Source organism: Macaca nemestrina, chromosome 1, assembly GCF_043159975.1.
Source record: "Macaca nemestrina isolate mMacNem1 chromosome 1, mMacNem.hap1, whole genome shotgun sequence".
In the NCBI taxonomy this organism is placed as follows: domain Eukaryota; kingdom Metazoa; phylum Chordata; class Mammalia; order Primates; family Cercopithecidae; genus Macaca; species Macaca nemestrina.
Window position 1 is genome coordinate 207,372,845 of NC_092125.1, and position 18,233 is coordinate 207,391,077.

Sequence of the window (18,233 nt, forward strand, 5' to 3'; positions counted from 1 at the left end):
AACTGAGGATGAAGACGACACTCAATCTGCAGTATCTTTTTTCTCCTTTCTAATATTCCAGAAATGCAAACCAAGCCAAAAACAATCTCACCAAGCTACCCTTTAAACCTCAAAGTCTCATAAGCCAAGCGTTTGGGGTAATACTTAACCTTACTACTGACACTTAGGATCTTCTTTCCAAACTTCTATTTTCACTATGAAACTGCAATTGACTTTAACAAGGTATCACATGCCCTGAACTTAGCATGGAGGCAGGGCCACAGAGGTTTCACTGCCAGGGCAGCATCTTTCCATGTCAATTTTTTTTTTTTTAGATCACTTCTTATCTCCACACTTACTGCCCCCCAGCACTACCCTTTTCCTATCCCCAAGTCTTTTTCCCCAATGTTATTTTACTCCACCACATGAGGAGGCTAGCATTATCTTTGCTTGAAAACTGTTTACTAATTTGCCTGTCAAACATTCTATAGAACTGTTTACATCTTACTACAGAAACCTCCTGGGTACATATTGACAGCTCAGCAAGTATTTACACAAAGCTCTGAAACATTCGGTTCCTTCAGAGACGAAGAAGATGCTGTGTCAAGCAGAGAATTATCAAACACTGTTTCCTCTACTATTTTCCCTCCTTTATAAAGGAAAGCTCCCTTCCTCTAATATACCTAAATTACACTTCTAAACTGCTAAGCCAGGAAGAGAAAGAATAGAAATTCAGGTGTATTGGAGAAGAGAAAGAATAGCATTTCCAGGACCACGTGCAAAGCACACCATGGAGTTTTTTAAACCATAGCTATGAGAAACAACGAATGCACCTATGAAATTGACCCTGAAACACAGCTTTTCCTCTTCCAGTCTCAGGAACTTTTGCTTCTCTCTCAGCAAAATTTACAGGACAAGTCCAAGCACTCAGATTACAACCAGCTGCCCAAACCAGACCTAGACCTGCCCAAACACCAGGAATCTGGAGAGCTTAATGTTCCTCTCTCTCCCTACTCCTTCCCAAAAGCAGCAGAATATTAACACTGAACTTATGATTATCCATTCCTCACCCCAACCCCAAGTGCCAAAGCCTGCTGGGGATCCTGAAGCAACTATTTTTCAAGTCTTGCTTTAATGAAATCTAGCTAACTTTCCAATGACTATTTAGTGTTTTAAAACCACCAGCCAGGTGGAATGACTAATGACAAACAGATTAACAGTTTCAAGGCAACAGTCTGGTAGAGCTTTTTCTGTAAAGGTCCACAGACCACAATGGCACCCAACTGTTCAGAGCTTGTTCCTGTGAATCTCAGGAGAAAATAGCTTTGAGTTCCTTCAGCCCAGGGGAAGAAAGATGGTCTCAAGACTCCTGATTTATGTATAGAAAGCTGCCCTCACAAACAAGCCAGCTATGGAAGCACAGATGTGTAGCATCTTAGAGTGAGGTCATGCAGACCAACTTCATTTTATTGATGAGGGAGAAAATGAAAAACAGAGAAAGCAAATGACCTGCCCAGGGTCACACAGCTTAATCTGGAGCTGTATGTGGAACCTAAGCCTCCTCCTTCCTCCTCCTGTTGTGAGTCCTGTGCTCTTTACCACTAATACAACACACAACTCAAGTGTGCACCAGTAATAACAACTTAAGTGTGCATCAGTAATAATAATGACCAATCTAAACAACAAAAAACTCAGAGATAAAAGTCACAGGAATCAGTACTCCATTCGAGCCCCAGGCATTACAGCTCACTGGCAGAAAAGAACGACTCGGTGCCAATATATTTGAATACCACATTTTTACCATATTTACAAGCTTCAGTTGCTTCTAGAATTTTGAGAGTTGAAGCCAATCAATAAAACCTTTTGAGGGGTGGGAAGAGGAAAGGGCCCTGCCCATTACTTTGTTAGCCTATTCCCACATTTTTAAAAAGTTCACTAACCTCTTTGCAAAGGGCCTACTGTAGACATTACACCCTACAGGAGTCAATCCAACATATTAATGTTTAATGCAATCCAAGACATCCTGTTTCAGCAGGTGCTGCTTGTCATGGTTACCCATGTCACACACAAAGCAAGAAACCTAAAAAGTCCTCACAGGGCCCAATACACAAGAAGCCAAACTCGGTCCTGGCTGCTTTCTCTGTTCTCACACCACCATCTCAATCCTCATCACCCCAGTTCTCTCATGAACAGTAGAGAAACATGAAACCCCCACAACTAAAGTGCCATCTCAGTGTGGTTTTCCTGGTCCCTCCTACTTGAGAGAGCTCCAAGAGTCCTGTATTTCAGCCAGCCTAGAATTTCTGCCAGTAGGCATTCCCATAATAAATCTAGGATTCCTGTATCTGTTTCCCAGGAGTCAGAAATATCATTTGATATTTCCATAGTAGAAACTAACAACCAAACTTCTACAATCAAATCCAACTGGTTCCTGGACTATTTATTGTATTTCATTTTTTACCTTGGTAAACTGGTACTACTCTCAAAGTATTATTGCTAAACAGCGTTCCAATAAAAGGCCTTAAATCAACTTCGTGTGTGTAAGTAACCTAAAACTATGTCATCAGTACCAGGATTCAACACTTGACATACGCTACTTATGAAAAGGAATAAAGTAGAAGTTTGTCTGCTAGGACCTTCCCAGCTCCTGTGAAAAAGACATAGTCACAATACACACACCTAATCTTTATTTCATAACAGCAGAGTCAAATGAAAACATTATCACCTTAGCTATGTTAATTAAGTCGCTGCAAAATATTCTTAATCTAAGACTGGGCCAGGGAAAGATGGGGGCAGAGCAAGACTTTTTAATTTCAGAATGTTCAAGACTAAAGCATCATGGTCTGAAAAAACATTCATCCTCAAGTGGCAAAAAGGAATTCAGAACAAAGTCTGAACCTACAACCCTCACCTAGACTACTACCACACACCTGAAGCAGTCCACAAAACTGGAAGCTGCACTCTCTCTCAAACAAGTGAATGCTCACCAGCGCATTCCCTGGGCCTCTGGGGAGTAGGCCACTGAGCTGAAATTAATTAGGAATCTATGTTGTGTGTGTGTGTGGGTCTAGTGATAATAAAAGAGATCAGAAAATTCATCCAAAGGCAGCAGACAGGCTTCCAAACAGGGACTGTATCCATTCTCCTATCATCCACACAGAAAAAGTATTCCATAATTTAATGACTGAAAAACAGAAATCATTATACCAAAAGAGTTGGCTTTTTCTTTAAAAAGTTTGACTAAATATTTCCAAACCAGCAGTGTTCAAATCAATTTTGCTTTTAAATGAACCCTGACTTACTACCCCAAATGACTTATTCTAATAGTTTTCAAGAAAGGTAAACTTTTCAGCCAAAACCAAACAAAACAAGGGGAATGAAGGGAAAGAGGTTCAGACTATAGGATGACCCAGAGACAAGAGGATGCTGTCTTTTAAGACAAAACTTTTCCTCCAGACACTAGAAAAACAATGTAACATTTCCCTATTTCTTGCCCAGATACACAACATCATGGAAGATGTAGAATCAAGGCACAGAGCTCCAAGCCCACCATCTAACACAGCTAATTTCAAAATGCCCAGCTCAAAGGAGGAGTAGAAAAGTAGCTCTAGGATGGGCTGGGAATACAGCTAGTAAGTGAACAAAATCTCCTAGCACAAAAGCGCAAGGGGTTTGGGAGGCGATGGATGGAGCTTCCCCCTCTTTGAAAACATGTATGACTCCACAGAATACTCAGTATCCCTGACCAAAAGCACTGCTGACAGAGCATGATGAAAATGGAAGAAAAGCAATAAAATAAAACAAGATAGAATAGTATAAAAAGATACTTCGAAGTTGCAATTTCTAAGCTAATCTCAAGTGTCATTCTAGGTCATATCTTCATGTCTTGGAAGACAAGAAAAAAAGTAGTACATTAAAATGCAAAGGAATAAATTGGCCAGTCTCTATTTCAAAGCTCTAAAATGACTGATGACAAAACAGAAAACTAGACTTTTTGTTATTCCAGGAAAAAACAATTTCACCAAACCAAGCCTTTAGGAGAAAGTCCCTCAAGATCATGAAAGACACCAACTTCCGTTTAAATTAAGCTGCTATTCCAAAGTTCAATTAACAAAAGAAAGTGTTAACAAGATTCAACATGTAAACAAAGAATGAGGCCAGCCTTCCATAACACAGAACGCTTGAACCTAATATAAAATTCCTCAGAAAGCTCCCAGTTCTTAAAAAAAAAAAACTAAAAAACGAAAATTGTTTTCTCCCCCACCCATAAAGATCCCACATTTGCCACTCAATAAAAACCCCAGTAAAATCATTTCAATTCTGCAAAGCAACCAGTGTCAAAATTACTCAAGACAAATGCATCTTCAGAGCCATCAAAGAAGTCATTTATACCATCAGGAAAGTCACAAAACCAAAACAAACAGCAAACCCATTGTAGAGAAAAAACTCAGCTACTGTTCTGACAACACAGAATTCATTTCAGGCTGCATAAAACATAACAAGCAAAATAAATCCAAGGTACAAGCAAAATGCCATTGCCCCCTCTTTTGTTTCGGGCACAATGTAACAAGGGCAGGCTGTCTGAGGCTTTGCTCCTGCTGATACAGTATTGCTACTTAAACCTCCCTCCTCAAGGTCACAGCCAATTTCAGCTCTGGAATAAAAGGCAGATAGTGGCAGCGATGGTTTGGGTTATCACTGGCAGAAAAGCAGAGTGTAAAAGTTTATGAGCTCATCAGGATTGTTGTACCATTACATCAGAGGCAATTATAAATGGCCAAGAGCAGGAGATGGGGAGCCAATCAGATCACAGATAGGATGTCAACCTAAGACCAACTGTCTCCTGGCTTTGACAGAAGGATTTTACCTCCATAATTCAAATCCCAAACCAAAGCAATCTGCACTTACTACTCCAATCACTCAGCTGTTTACCAGCACTTCCAGAGAGAAGCCCAGGCCACTGGGCCGGCGGCGCCTAAGACAGGAGATGGCAAGGGCTGCCCTAGGTGAACCGCAGCCGGCCTCTAGCAGCTCCCAAGCAGTCCCCTGCCCTCCCTCGAGGTCCCTCCGAGCTCTAGGGGCCATCTTTGAAAGCACAGATTGGGGGCGGCCCAGAGGAAGGCCGGGGGACGGAGAGGAGCGGCAGGTGAGCAAAGAAACGTTCATTCAACTCCTGGGTTCCTACCACTGCCTACACTCCTAACCTGAGCCCCCAGCACCCCCTCACTCCCGGCCAGGCCCTTCCCCACACACTCTGCCCCGCACCCCCATCAAGACCCCTGGAGTTCGAAGGGACCAAGGGAGAGGAACAAGAGAAGCAGACACCTCTGGGAAAGCCCGACACAAAGGCTGGAGGAGGAAAGGAGAGGAAGGCAGACAGGCAGCCATTTTAAGAGAGAAGAGCCAGACAATGGCAGCTCCCCAGCAGTGGGGGCCCGAGACTGAGGGGAGCCCAAGGCTGTGGCCCGCTGACCGCAGCCGCCACCCACCCCCAGGACCACGCTCGCCCCAGCCCCCTCCCCACTCAGCTGTGTACCTGAGGGGTCCGGGCGAGCGGCTGCCCCCCGCCGCCGCTGCTCCCGGGGCTCATGGGCGCGTGGTGGCTCCTTTGTTGGGCCCCTCCCGAGGCGGCCGCCGCCGCCGCCGCCGCTGCCGCCGCCGCAGCCCCCCAGCACTGCGAGGCCATGTCCGCCGGGCCCTTGCCGGCGCCCCCGTCCTGGGGCCCGCCGCCGTAGTCGCCCCCGGGGTAGCCCTGGTAGCCCCGGGCCGAGCTGGGCGACGTGAGCAGTTGGTTGAGGGTGGGGGTGGCGGTGGGCTGGGGAGTTCCCCCGCCGGCCGCGGAGGGGCCGCCTCCCCCCATGGCCCCGAAGCGCTGCTGAGCGAAGGACGAAGACGACGAAGAGGCGGAGGCGCTGGAGGAGGGAGGCGGCTTGGAGCCGGGAGCCGCCGCCGCGCCGGAGCCCGGAGTGCCACCTCTCGGGGAGCTCAGCGCGTAGGCCGGGGCGGGCGGGGGGTAGGCGCTGCGGTTGGGGTAGTAGGAGTTGTACTGGTGGTTGGGGAAGCCGTGGTCGTGAGAGTTCTGCTGGGGCCCCGCGTAGGGCTCCAGGCCCCCGCCGCCGCCGCTCTGCAGCGCTGCCAGGCCAGGGCTTTGTTGTCCGCCATGTTGTTGGTGGAAGACGGCGGCCGCGGCGGCGGCGACGGCAGACGGGCTCCGGCCGTAGGGTTGCCCGAAGCCGTAGGCTGGGGGCGGCAAGGCGGCCGCGGCAGAGTGAGGAGGCGCCCCCACCCCATCGCTGCTGCCGCCACCGCCGCCGCCGGGCGGCTCCGTGAGGTTATTGTTCAGGGCGGGCCTAGGGCCCGCGTTCCCGTTCGAGTTCTTCAGGTCCGGCTCCGCGCCGGGCCCGCCGCCGCCGCCAGCTCCGCCGCCGCCGCCACCCCCATTGCTCTCGGCCCCGTCTTGCAGCTCCTTTCCCAGCGGCTGCGGCGGCCCCACGGCAGGGCCCTCGCTTTCCTGCCCGGCGGCTGCCTTCATTTCCCCGCGCTCGGCCGCTGCCGCCGCCGCCGCCTCGCCCCCCGCCTCCTCCCGCTGCTGCTGCTCGGCTTTCTTCAGCTCCGAGGGCGGCGGCGGCGGCGGGTTGCCCAGGCTGCTGGCGGCGGCGGGGGCGACCTGCGCGGCCATGATCCCCGCTGTCTCGTCCGCGGAGAGACCCGGCCCTGTCTTCGTCTTCTCCCCCCCTCCCACCCCGCCCCGGGGCCGAGTCCCCCGGGCTGCCCTCCCCACCCGCCCGGGCGGGCCTCGCGGGGCTCCGCTGCTGCGCTGCGCTCGCTCCTCTCCCCCCCGCCCCGCCGGCTCAGGCTCCGGGCTGGCGGCGGCGGAGGAGGAGGAGGCGGCGGCGGCCGAGGCGCCGGCGGCTCAGCTGCTCCCGGCTCTGTAGGCTCGGGACCCGGCTCTCCCGGCTCATTCCCCCCAAGCCCTTGCCTGGGAATGAGGGGGGCGGTGGAGGCTCCGCTCCCCAGGGCCTGGCCCCGCTGTGACTCTCCGCTTTCTGCTGCCGGAGAAAGGAGGAGGGAGGGAGGGAGGGAGGCGAGGGGGAGGGGGCGGGGAGGGAGGGAGGGAGCGGGGGGAGGGGGACCCGGGACGGGCGGGCTGGAGGGCGCGCGGCAGCAGCCCGGGCGCCGGGAGCCAGAGTCAGAGCGCGGGCCGGGCCGGGCGCCCTGCCTTCCCTCGCCAGCCGCGGCTTGGGTCGAGGCTGCGGCGCGGCAGCGGGCGGGTGAGAAAGCGGTCGGCCGGACTGAGCGGCTGGAGCGCCCCACTCTCCTCCGAGTCCCCCTCACTCCGACACGAGGCTCAGCACTGCCATTTTACCCAGCGCCGTCGCGGCCGCCTGGCAAACCCGGAGTGGAGAGCGGAGCGGGCGCAGGCCGTGGAACGGACTCGCTCCCTACCCCTCACAAAGGAGGAGGGGAGAGAACAAGCCGCGGCGGCGGCAGGCCCTTAGCCGCTTTCGCTAGGCAGCGCCGCCGCCGAAGGCTTCGGAGAAAACCCGGCCCGGAGCCCGCGCATCTCTGGAGCCTGCGCCGCCTCCCTCCCGGCGTCCCTATCCAGGTCTGTCCCCTCCCGGCCGTACCGAGGGGAGCGGGCAGCGTGAACTTTACCCGCGACTGCAAAATTGGCCAGAGCCCGAGACCGCGGCCGCCTCGGCCCAGCCCTGACCCCCTGGCAGCGGGCCCGGTCCGTTGGCTGCTGTTTAGCACCTCTACAGCACTTTTCGTCTTCAAAGCCTTCTACAGACCCCGCTAAAGACCCAGCCTTTTTACCCTCTTTGCGAGCCCAAAGGAATGACTGGTCATTGTTCAGACGATTCGTTTCCCACTCGCCTGCCCTCATTAGCCGGTCCTCACAAGGCTCTGGGGGCATGAGGTCCGGATTATCCCCATTTTACAGAATTGAAAGAGGGGAGGGAACTGCCTGTCACTTAAAGTCAGAGGGCAGAGGAGGGTGACTTTAAAAAGAAGTGGAGTCACCAAAGCTGCCTTCGGTCTACTTGCCTTAAAAAAAAAAAAAAAAAAAAGTCAAGTTGTGAGCACATTCAACAATGGAATCAGAATATCAAAATGGATTTGAAGTCAAAACTGATCATCTCACCACTGACTTAAAATGGAGGCCACTTGAAGTTGCTTTAGGAGCATACAACAGTTACCCAGCAGGAGAACCTAAACCCTGTTTTCACTCCCTCTCAGGAAAACTTAGCCCACAATGACCAGTATCCCCAGTCTCCAAAGACAGTACCTTCTAAGACTGAAAACCCACAGAAGAGGCTCCAGGGACAGCAAGGAACCTGAGTGTTCAAACCATTACAGAAGAGAGATGCAGAAAATGGAAACCATTTTCTCCTTGAAGAAAAGGCACAGTCCAACAAATCACTTAGAAAATGGATGCTTCTCAGATTTGTTTTCTATCCTGTAGCGTAAAAATTGTTTAAAGTTTACCATTTACATTCTAAGAGACCCCGATTGAGCTGGATCTGAAAAGATCAAGACATACACAGAAAACTCCAGTGTTGTCCTGATCTACAGGCCCCACCAAATCCCAGCAGCAGCCTTTTCTTCCTCAGGCTGACTTGGAATGTTCTGACATGACAGGCTACGAAAGCCAGAGGGGATTCCAGCTCCTCACCAGACCCAAGGCTGCCTTGGGAAAGGCCCAGGCCAGTGTTCCTAGACACCAGGATCTTTTCCCCCTCAGATTGTGTAAAGGGAGACTTCATGGCCACAGGACCATTAGCTTAGATTATGCAGGACCCCGGAGTGCTGGCCATATCCCTGGTCACTATGAATAATTCCAAAGCCTGAACTCACTTCTCCCCCCCAAGAAAACTTAGTGAATCCTACATTGAAAAGGCAAAACCTTCCTGTTAATCTAACAGTGGTGGAAAAAAAAAAAAAAATCCCACAGCTTTATTCTTCTCCCCTCCCCCGGCCTCAAGCCAAGAACCAAAGCAGCCTACCAAGAAGATCCAACTGACTGGTATGGGCCAGTGCCCTCTTTTCACTCATAGTCCTCAGGGGCAACAACTCTCCCCGGTGCATTAGGTCCTAGAAACCAAATTATAGGCTGCTCATAAATAGAGCTTGGCTATTTAATCAACTGCCTCTGAGCTGGCAAACAGTCCTGAGTCCTGCACACAAATGAGGATTTTTTTTACATGCAATTACCCTGCCATTTTCCTCAGAGCTGGGGTGTAATGGGAAACCTGGAGCCCAGTGAAAATCTGGAAGCTAGAATGGATTTCTCTCCAAAGAAAGCCCTCATCCCCTTTCTTCAATGGCTGTGAAATATGGAAAGCGCCAAAAATCTCCTTCCCTACACGTGGGCACGCTGTTTTGAAAACAGTCACCATTTTTCTCTAGCAATAAGGTAAAGTGCACAAAAATCTATCCACCTGGGTTGGAGGAGATAATGTGGCATTTCTCTTTTTGTTTTTTAATTCACTAGGGTTCTCTTCCACTTCTACCTTTAGAGCCCCACACCACAATCCCAGGGACTGTTGAGCTGAGGGAACTTTTTTAGAAACTGGCCCATCAGCTTTCCCTAGGGGCAGTGGCAACGGGAAAGGGGGGGAAGGGAGGAGCTGGGCACGTGGCTGGCCCGAGCAGCGAGACCCCGGCTGGGGGCTGTGGGTCCTCCCTTCGGTGGAGTTTTCTCCCCCACGGTCCCTGCCTTTTAACCCCACACCCAGGCAGCTCAGGAATCCCGGCGCAGATTGGAGAACTAGGACTAGGACAGCGCTACCCTCGCGAAAGCGCCTCGGCCAACAGCCTGATGGCAAATATGGACTGAATCGTTGACATGGAAACCGGACTAAAGTCTCGCTAGCTCTCCCTCACAGGAGAGTTCTTATCGCCGTCCCCGACCGCACGGCACTTAGCAAACATGGACTGGATCTGCGGCCTGGAGTATCAGGCGGAGTTTCTGGGCGCATTAACTCCAGCGGCAGAGCAGCCAAGGAAGGGGGCAGGGCTGCCAGGACAAACCGGCTGAAAATGGCAGAGGATGTGCTCCCATTTTATCCGGCTGCACAGTGTGCATGGATTGGGCCCGAGGATAAGGGAACAACCTATTAAAACCCAGAGAGTCAACTGCAAAATGTGGAACCGAGGCCTGGAGGGTTTGCTAGGAGAGGGAAACGTGTGCAGGGAAGACAGCCCTTCCTCTCTCGCAATTTGCTTCCCCTAAATGTCTGAAAAACTCAACAAACAAACAGAAGATCGGGCTCGGCTCCTTCCTCCACCCAATCCTTGTGGGAGAAGTCGTTTTAAGCCCAGGGACCCTAGTGAGGGTTTGCTTAGGTTCCTAACTAAGGCGTGGAGAATCGTTGGAGCGCCAGGTTGTTGCCCCCACACGTTCCCGCCGCGGCACAGCAGCAGACACCCAGCAGAGCTCTCTCGAGTGCGAACTAGAGCTGCGAGTTTGAGCAAAAGGGCAACTATGTCAGTTGACGGAAGCCAGAAGCAGAGTTCAAAGCCTGGCGTGGATTTCCGTCTGGAGCTGTCTGCTTCTTAAAGTTTGTAACTCCGTGTTAAGAAACAGCCCCAGCGGAGGCTTTGGGATCGGTGTGAAAGTCTAGCACTACCATCTGACAGCGAGTTGCAAAACTTTGGGCTGCATATTAAGCGAGGAAAGTGGATTGAAGCGAGAGTCAAGGCAATTCATTATGTTACCGGCTCCCAGACGGGAGCTGTAAAATACGAACTGGATCCACACACGGAGAAAAATGGAATGAACTTGGAATGGCATTCAACAGCTCTTCGCGGTAAAACTGTGCCTGCCAAGGACCTAGAATGCCAAAGGAGCAAACCAGGAGGCCTCAAACTTGGTGGGCACACAGTAAATGCTTTTCTAGATCTTTTCCCCATTCATCTCAAACTTAAGCAATTTGGGGTCATTTATATTTCAGAATAATAAGGAACACATTTTGAGAAATGTTAATTTCTGAATAAGACTTTTTTTCCCCAAAGTAGCTGTGAAAAAAAGAGCCTCAGGCGTAAGTCAACCAGCTTATTTTGTCCCAAAATAAAATAAAAATTACCCTCACCCCCACTTTCCCCAAAACTAAAACAAAAAATAAAATAAGTAAAAGTCCAGGCTGGTCTGGCTTGTGGCAGGTTTCAAACAAAAATAACACCCAGGGCCAGTCTAATATGAGGAAAAAGGTACCAAGGCTTTCATATTCTCCTAAGTACAGCCTCACTCACCAGTCTTACTGGTGAGCTTGCTGACCAGTGAGCTTATTTTTGTGGAAAAGACTGAGTAAAGCTACTACTACTAATATTTTTTTAAAAAACAAAAAAACAGGACTGGGGTTTTATAAAACCACTGGGCAGATCAGGAATTTGGATTTCTTATTTCTGCTGAGCTCATTGAAGATTTGTATTCACCAACTAATACAAAAAATACTGTATGAAAAACCCACTTAAAGAAGCTTGAGCCAGGCGCAGTGGCTAAGGCCTGTAATCTCAGCACTTTGGGAGGCCGAGGCGGGCGGATCACAAGGTCAGGAGATCAAGACCATCCTGGCTAACACGGTGAAACCCTGTCTCTACTAAAAATACAAAAACTTATCCGGGCATGGTGGCACCCGCCTGTAATCCCAGCTACTCGGGAGGCTGAGGCAGGAGAATTGATAGAACCAAGGAGGTGGAGGTTGCAGTGAGACGAGATGGTGCCGCTGCACTCCAGTTTGGGCAACAGAGCGAGACTCCGTCTCAAAAAACAAAAACAAAAACAAAAGCTTGATAGCCACTTCATAGTCAATCAAAAGAGAAACTTAACAATTTTGTACTTGGTACTTATTATACTAAGCTGTTTTTAGATCTGGAAGGCTAAGCACCAACAATATTACCAAGGAAGGGTAAGGTCACCAGTCTTAGCACAGAAGGCTATTGCCCAGGAACAGAAAAAATCTGTTATCTTGGACTTCCCATGTTAAACCAATGTAGGCTGCTTTTGTTTTGTTTTGTTCTTTAAAACCAACCTAGGTAAATTTCACACATATAAAATGATTATAAGGGAAGTTTTTGAGAGTTGGCAAGAAAATCAGAAGGAAAAATCAAACACTGTATTCTAGGTGGAGATTTCTTTCAGCCCTTGCCTCCATAAAGCTTTCTTACACTGCCATTTTACTGAGTTAGGAAAAAAGAGTCAGTGGGGAAGTTTCTCACAGCAACTCTGGAATGGATCTGGAATGGAGTCTTTTGTTCCAACACAAGTTCTGTAGAAGAGTTGGAAAGAGAAGCAAAAACAGTGTAAGCACAGACAAAATGGAGGGAGGCAGGCATGCAGTCCTATGAAACAGGATAGGTGGCTAAAAAAGCAAACATGCTGTCTGTTCTCTGCAAAGCAACCACCTCAAGAGAATCCTCCAGCATGATGATACTGGTTTCTTTTTGTATAAGAATCAGAGAAAATCCAAAAAATCTATTAGGTATAAGACAGGAATTGAGTGGCCCCTAATGAAAAACATTCTGACCAGCTTTAATAGGGTTTAAACCCATCTATCCCTACAGAAAACGGCTATTCCCAAAGATAAAATGGACCAAACGAAAAAGTCAGGCGTGGGAGTGAATACTATAGTAGCAGTGTGGCACTCCACTCCAGTGAAATACAGAACTTACCGATGACACCAAGGGAAAGCTGTCAGGAAAAATCAGACTGAGTTTTGGCACTTTTCCACATTATCACTTTCTTCCCTGAAATTTAACAATATTGAAACTGGATTCAGAAGTCACCAGAGGGGTTGGGGGTAGGGACCAGCATGTTGGTTCTTATTGGCCTACCCTTCCAAAGAGACTACTAGAGACCTATATAGAAGTGTGTTGTTGCTCTTCTAGTCTTGCTGTGGGAGGGACAGAACAGGAGACAATGGACGAAAAAATCCAGCACACTTCATCAAGCCTATTCAACAAGCCATTTTAAAAACAGTATGGGAGGCTGAGGCTGGCAGATCACTTGAGGTCAGGAGTTCGAAACCAGCCTGGCCAACATAGTGAAACACCGTCTCTACTAAAAGCACAAAAATTAGCTGCGCATGGTGGCAGGCACCTGTAATCCGGGCTACTCAGGAAGCTGAGGCAGGAGAAAATGGCTTGAACTCAGGAGGCAGAGGTTGCAGTGAGCCGGAATTGCGCCACTGCACTCCAGCCTGGGCGACAGAGTGAGACTCCTTTCAAAAAAAAAAAAAAAACCAGCATGGAAACACACACACACACCTCTACCACAATGTGTATTCATCAATATAACTCATCCACAAACTACACTCAAGAGCACACAGTGCTGTGCAACACTAGGCACTATTTTTGCCCCCAACACCAAAACCAGGATGGAGATTACACATTTTTACTAGTCCCTTTGGACTTTGGAACAAAGCCCAAGAGCTCATTGAAGTATTTTTCTTCTAATCACTCACAACTACTTAAAAATATGGATACTCTAATTAGCCAGGCGTGGTGGCGGCAGCCTGTAGTCCCAGCTACTCGGGAGGCTGAGGCAGGAGAATGGCGTGAACCTGGGAGTTGGAGCTTGCAGTGAGCCGAGATAGCGCACTGCACTCGAGCCTGGGCGACGGAGCGGGACTCAGTCTCAAAATAAATACATAAATACATAAATAAATAAAATATGGATACTCTGTCGAACAAAAACCCGAGTTTGTGGCTAATGTGTTTGCCCCTTTAGCCCAGATAAAGTTGGAAGTCCAAAGTGTTTAGAAAAGAGGGATTGTAGTTGACTCCGCCACACCTACCTTCCAGTTCTTTATGAAGTAGTAGCTAGTGTTTCCAAGGTGGAATCACGGGAGAGTGGAGGTACCACACAGCCTTCAGAAAGAAAATACTCTCTAGGAAAAAACTTTAAGGTCAAGGGGGCTACAACCTGATTGGCTACTGAGGGTTTTTAGGAGTCCATCATTATTAGTACAATTTGTCACTGATTGTAGAAAGGGTAAACAGAAACCATTTTATAAACTTAACCAAGTTCTGTAGACCAAGACCACGGTCTCTACCCTAAATACTCACCTTTCATGATGAAGCAACTTTAACCTATGCACTTGTTCATCCTCAGCAATCCTTGAGTTGCACATGCTCTTCTGACCCAATTTCCACCAAAATCGGTCTTCTCCTAAGGCTTAGAAATTTTTGTGAGCCTGTTATTCTTTCAACTAGAAATTAACAGTATGACGATTGCTAATAATAACCACTCCAAAGCCATATTTTAAAACTTCATTAAGTACCTTGTTCCTTGATCTAACTACCTCCTGGAATACTTATTAATGCTATAGAAATTACATTTAGTGCCAGACACTGTGGCTTACACCTGTAATCTCAGCACTTTGGGAGGCCGAGGAGGGCGGATCACCTGAGGTCAGGAGTTTGAGACCAGCTCAGTCAACATGGTGAAGCCCTGTCTACTAAAATTAGAAAAATTATCCGGGCATGGTGGCAGCCGCCTGTAATCCCAGCTACTTGGGAGGCTGAGGCAGGACAATTACTTGAACCCCGGAGGCTGAGGTTGCAGTGAGCTGAGATCATGCCACTGCACCCCAGTGCAAGATTCTGTCTCGGGGGGTGGGGGGAATTACATTTAGCTACTATTTGGCAGTAGAATTTTATTTTATTTTATTTATTTTTTGAGACAGGGTCTCACTCTGTTGCCCAGGCTGGAGTTCAGTGGTGTGACCATGGCTTACTGAAGCCTTGACCTCCCCGGACTCAGGTGGTTTTCCTGCCTCAGCCTCCCTAATAGCTGAGACTACAGGCATGCGCCACCACACCCAGCTAATTTTTAAAAATGTTTTTGTAGAGATGGGGTTTCGCCATATTGCCCAGACTGGTCTGAATTCCTGGGCTCAAGTTATCCTCCCACCTCGGCCTCCCAAAGTACTGGGATTATAGGCATGAGCCACTGCACCCACCTGGCAGTAGAAATTTCTGAAATTCCACAATAAAATTCATAGGAGAGCCCTGCAATAGCCATAGTGCTAGGACTAAATACAGTATCAAACAGGAGCAGTCATGCTGTGCCATAACCGTTCACTGACATCACCTTTTGACTGCCTGTGAGTGATTCATATTCTCAGTGATCTGCTAATGTGAAGATTAATTTAGTAGGTTCTTCACCATTGCACACCGTGCTATAGGACCAACCAAGTCTCCCCCTCACCTCCACCACATACATGCACACACATACACACAAACCTCTGGCATCATATTTTTGTATGTGATGCCAAAATATGAGAAATATTTAACAGGAAGAACTTGAGAAACATTTTCTTTTTCTTTTCTTTTTTTTTTTTTTGAGATGGAGTTTCACTCTTGTTGCCCAGTCTGGAGTGCAATGGCCCAATCTCAGCTCACCACAACCTCCCGGGTTCAAGCGATTCTCCTGCTTCAGCCTCCCAAGTAGCTGGGATTACAGGTATGTGCCACCATGCCCAGCTAATTTTTATATTTTTAGTAGAGATGGGGTTTCTCCATGTTGGTCAGGCTGGTCTCAAACTCCCGACCTCAGGTGATCCACCCGCCTCGGCCTTCCAAAGTGCTGGGATTACAGGCATGAGCCATCATGCCCGGCCCAGGAGAAACATTTTCTAAACAATTAAAAATATGTAGGAGACCCGGATAATAAGGGAGGTTTGTTTTCTATTTTGTTTAAGGTTTTTACTTCTGTATTTTTAACCCTAGAAAACACACATACTCTCTCTCTCTCTCTCTCTCTCTCTCTATATATATATATATATATATACACACATACTTTTTTTTTTTTTTAGGGATCAGAGATGATGCTGGCCAGGATTAAGGTTATACCAAACATATTCCACACTTTCCACACTGCCATTTTTCAAACTAAATGAAACAGCAAAAACATGGAGAAGGAATTTACAGGAACGGAGTACTGCAAAGACAGATGAAAACTCTACAGAGGTGTTCTTGGAAGTGAGTGAGGGTAGGAGATGAGGAAAGGAAAGTTAAAGGCTTATGCCCTACTCAGTATTCAAAGCAAGGAGCCTATAGTTTGAGAGCTAGCTCTACTTTTGAAACAAATGTCTAGACGTTCATTCTAAGTCAGGTTTCCAAATGGCTGTATCCATTTATAAACTGTAATAACCAGGATTTCAAATAGACTCACAAAATCCAGTCATATGGACTATGTCTGCTTAGAAGCATCAGAGCAGAGGGTCCCCTCCAGTAGAATAGCCATCTCTTCACCGTGATATTTTGAAACCAGTTTGCCATTTTCCACTTTTTGGTTTGAGATGTCAATCCTTTCATTCAATTTACTATAATGGGAGATCCTCTTATAATTACTCTGCTATGATATACAACATTGAGTATACACTACCATTGTACCTCCCATAAAGCTGATATCTACTTAAAAGGAAAAACATACCTCCAAAATCGTACAAGCCTGTTGGATTCAGTATTTGTTTATAAGTGCCTAGCACTCAGATCAAGATCCCTCATTTTGTCCGGTACAGTGGCTACTCGGGAGGCTGAGGTGGGAGTATTGCTTGGGGCCTGGAATCCAAGGCTGTAGTTTGCTATAATTGTGCCTGTGAATAGCCACCACACTCCAGCCTGGGCAACACATGGAGATGTCATCTTTTTTTTCTTTCTTTTTTTTTTTTGAGACGGAGTCTCGCTCTGTCGCCCAGGCTGGAGTGCAGTGGCCGAATCTCAGCTCACTGCAAGCTCAGCCTCCCAGGTTCACGCCATTCTCCTGCCTCAGCCTCCCGAGTAGCTGAGACTACAGGTGCCCACCACCTTGCCCGGCTAGTTATTTGTATTTTTTAGTAGAGACGGGGTTTCACCGTGTTAGCCAGGATGGTCTCCATCTCCTGACCTCGTGATCCACCCGTCTCGGCCTCCCAAAGTGCTAGGATTACAGACTTGAGCCACCGCGCCCGGCCGAGATGTCATCTTTAAAAAAAAAAAAAAAAAAAAAAAAAAAAACAGGCCAGGCCGAGTGGCTCATGCCTGTAATCCCAGCACGTTGGGAGGCTGAGGTGGGCTGATCACTGGATGTCAGGAGTTCATGACTAGCCTGGCCGACTAAAAATACAAAAATTAGCTGGGCTTCATAGTAGGCACCTGTAATGCCAGCTACTTGGGAGGCTGAGGCATGAGAATTGCTTGAACCTGGGAGGTGGAGGTTGCAGTGAAGTGAGATCGCACCACTGCACTCCAGCCAGGGTGACACAGCAAGACTCGGTCTGAAAAAAAAACAAAAAATCAAAAAAACCCTCACTGTCCAAGAAAGCCCATGAACAAAGAGAAGAAAAACAAGGAAAAACTGAAGACATGGCAACTCCCATTTTATGGGACCTTAAAGTGAATTTGGTGAGTACAAGGAAAATAACGAATTTTTTTTTGTACTTTGAGGTCACGGGCATAATTACCAAAGGTATTAATATCAATATTATTACTACTCTGATACTCAGGTTTATACATTAGTCATTTTTTTCTTGTAGAGAATAAGATAATTAAGTAACTTATCCTCCTCTTCTGCTCTTCCCTTTCCTTCTCACTCTTATCTTTTTTGTTTTTCTTTTCTCTTTTTTTTTTTTTTTTTTTGAGACAGAGTTTTGCTCTGTCACCCAGGCTGGAGTGCACTGGCGTGATCTCGGCTCACTGCAGCCTCCACCATGCCCAGCTAATTTTTGTATTTTTAGTTTCACCATGTTGGCCATCACCATGTTGGCCAGGCTGCTCTGAAACTCCTGACCTCGTGATCCTCCTGCCTTGGCCTCCCAAAGTGCTGGGATTACAGGCATAAGCCACTGCACTGGGACTTTTTCCCTTTTTTGTTGTTGTTGTCTGTGGGTCACTTAGGCTCTCACATTGCGTGATTATACTTGGACTAAATAGCACAAAAATGTCCACAATGTACAATTTATACCACACCATATGCTCTCAAACTCAGGCTCCTGTACATAACAGTGCTCGTGCCAAGGATTCCTGCATGGTTTGAAATCCTGTGCTCCTAAGGCAGCTATGTGGAATCATGAGATATTTGTTCTACCGATTCAGCTGACTCTGGGTTTAGAATGGTCCTTGGTCTTTGTAACAAGAGAAACATCTGTCCACCAAAATGAATGGCTAAGATGCGCCAAATCAAATAATTTCCTTAATTGGACAGATGAGAAAGGAAAGAGCAAGCCCCGCTTAGAGTCCATTTCATTGGAACTCCCCAACAGAATCCT

General features: G+C 48.0%; 2 protein-coding genes across 3 annotated transcripts in view; one reads left to right on the plus strand and one right to left on the minus strand.

Moving 5' to 3' along the window:
- LOC105494512 (AT-rich interaction domain 1A) overlaps positions 1-7,045 on the minus strand; it is an 85,810-nt gene extending 78,765 nt beyond the window's left edge. Inside the window, exon 1 of one of the 2 annotated variants that reach the window (XM_011762999.3) lies at positions 5,516-7,045. In XM_011762999.3, the coding sequence (XP_011761301.1) occupies positions 5,516-6,658 (1,143 nt within the window). In that variant the 5' untranslated portion in view covers positions 6,659-7,045. The remainder of the gene's footprint in view (positions 1-5,515) is intronic. The other variant, XM_011763000.3, reaches the window with a different exon arrangement.
- Positions 6,965-11,542, plus strand: LOC105495204 (translation initiation factor IF-2). Its single transcript, XM_024797069.2, has one exon. It carries the CDS (start codon positions 6,965-6,967, stop codon positions 7,778-7,780), a length of 816 nt encoding a protein of 271 aa, XP_024652837.2. The 3' UTR covers positions 7,781-11,542.
- The last annotated feature ends 6,691 nt before the right edge of the window (positions 11,543-18,233 follow it).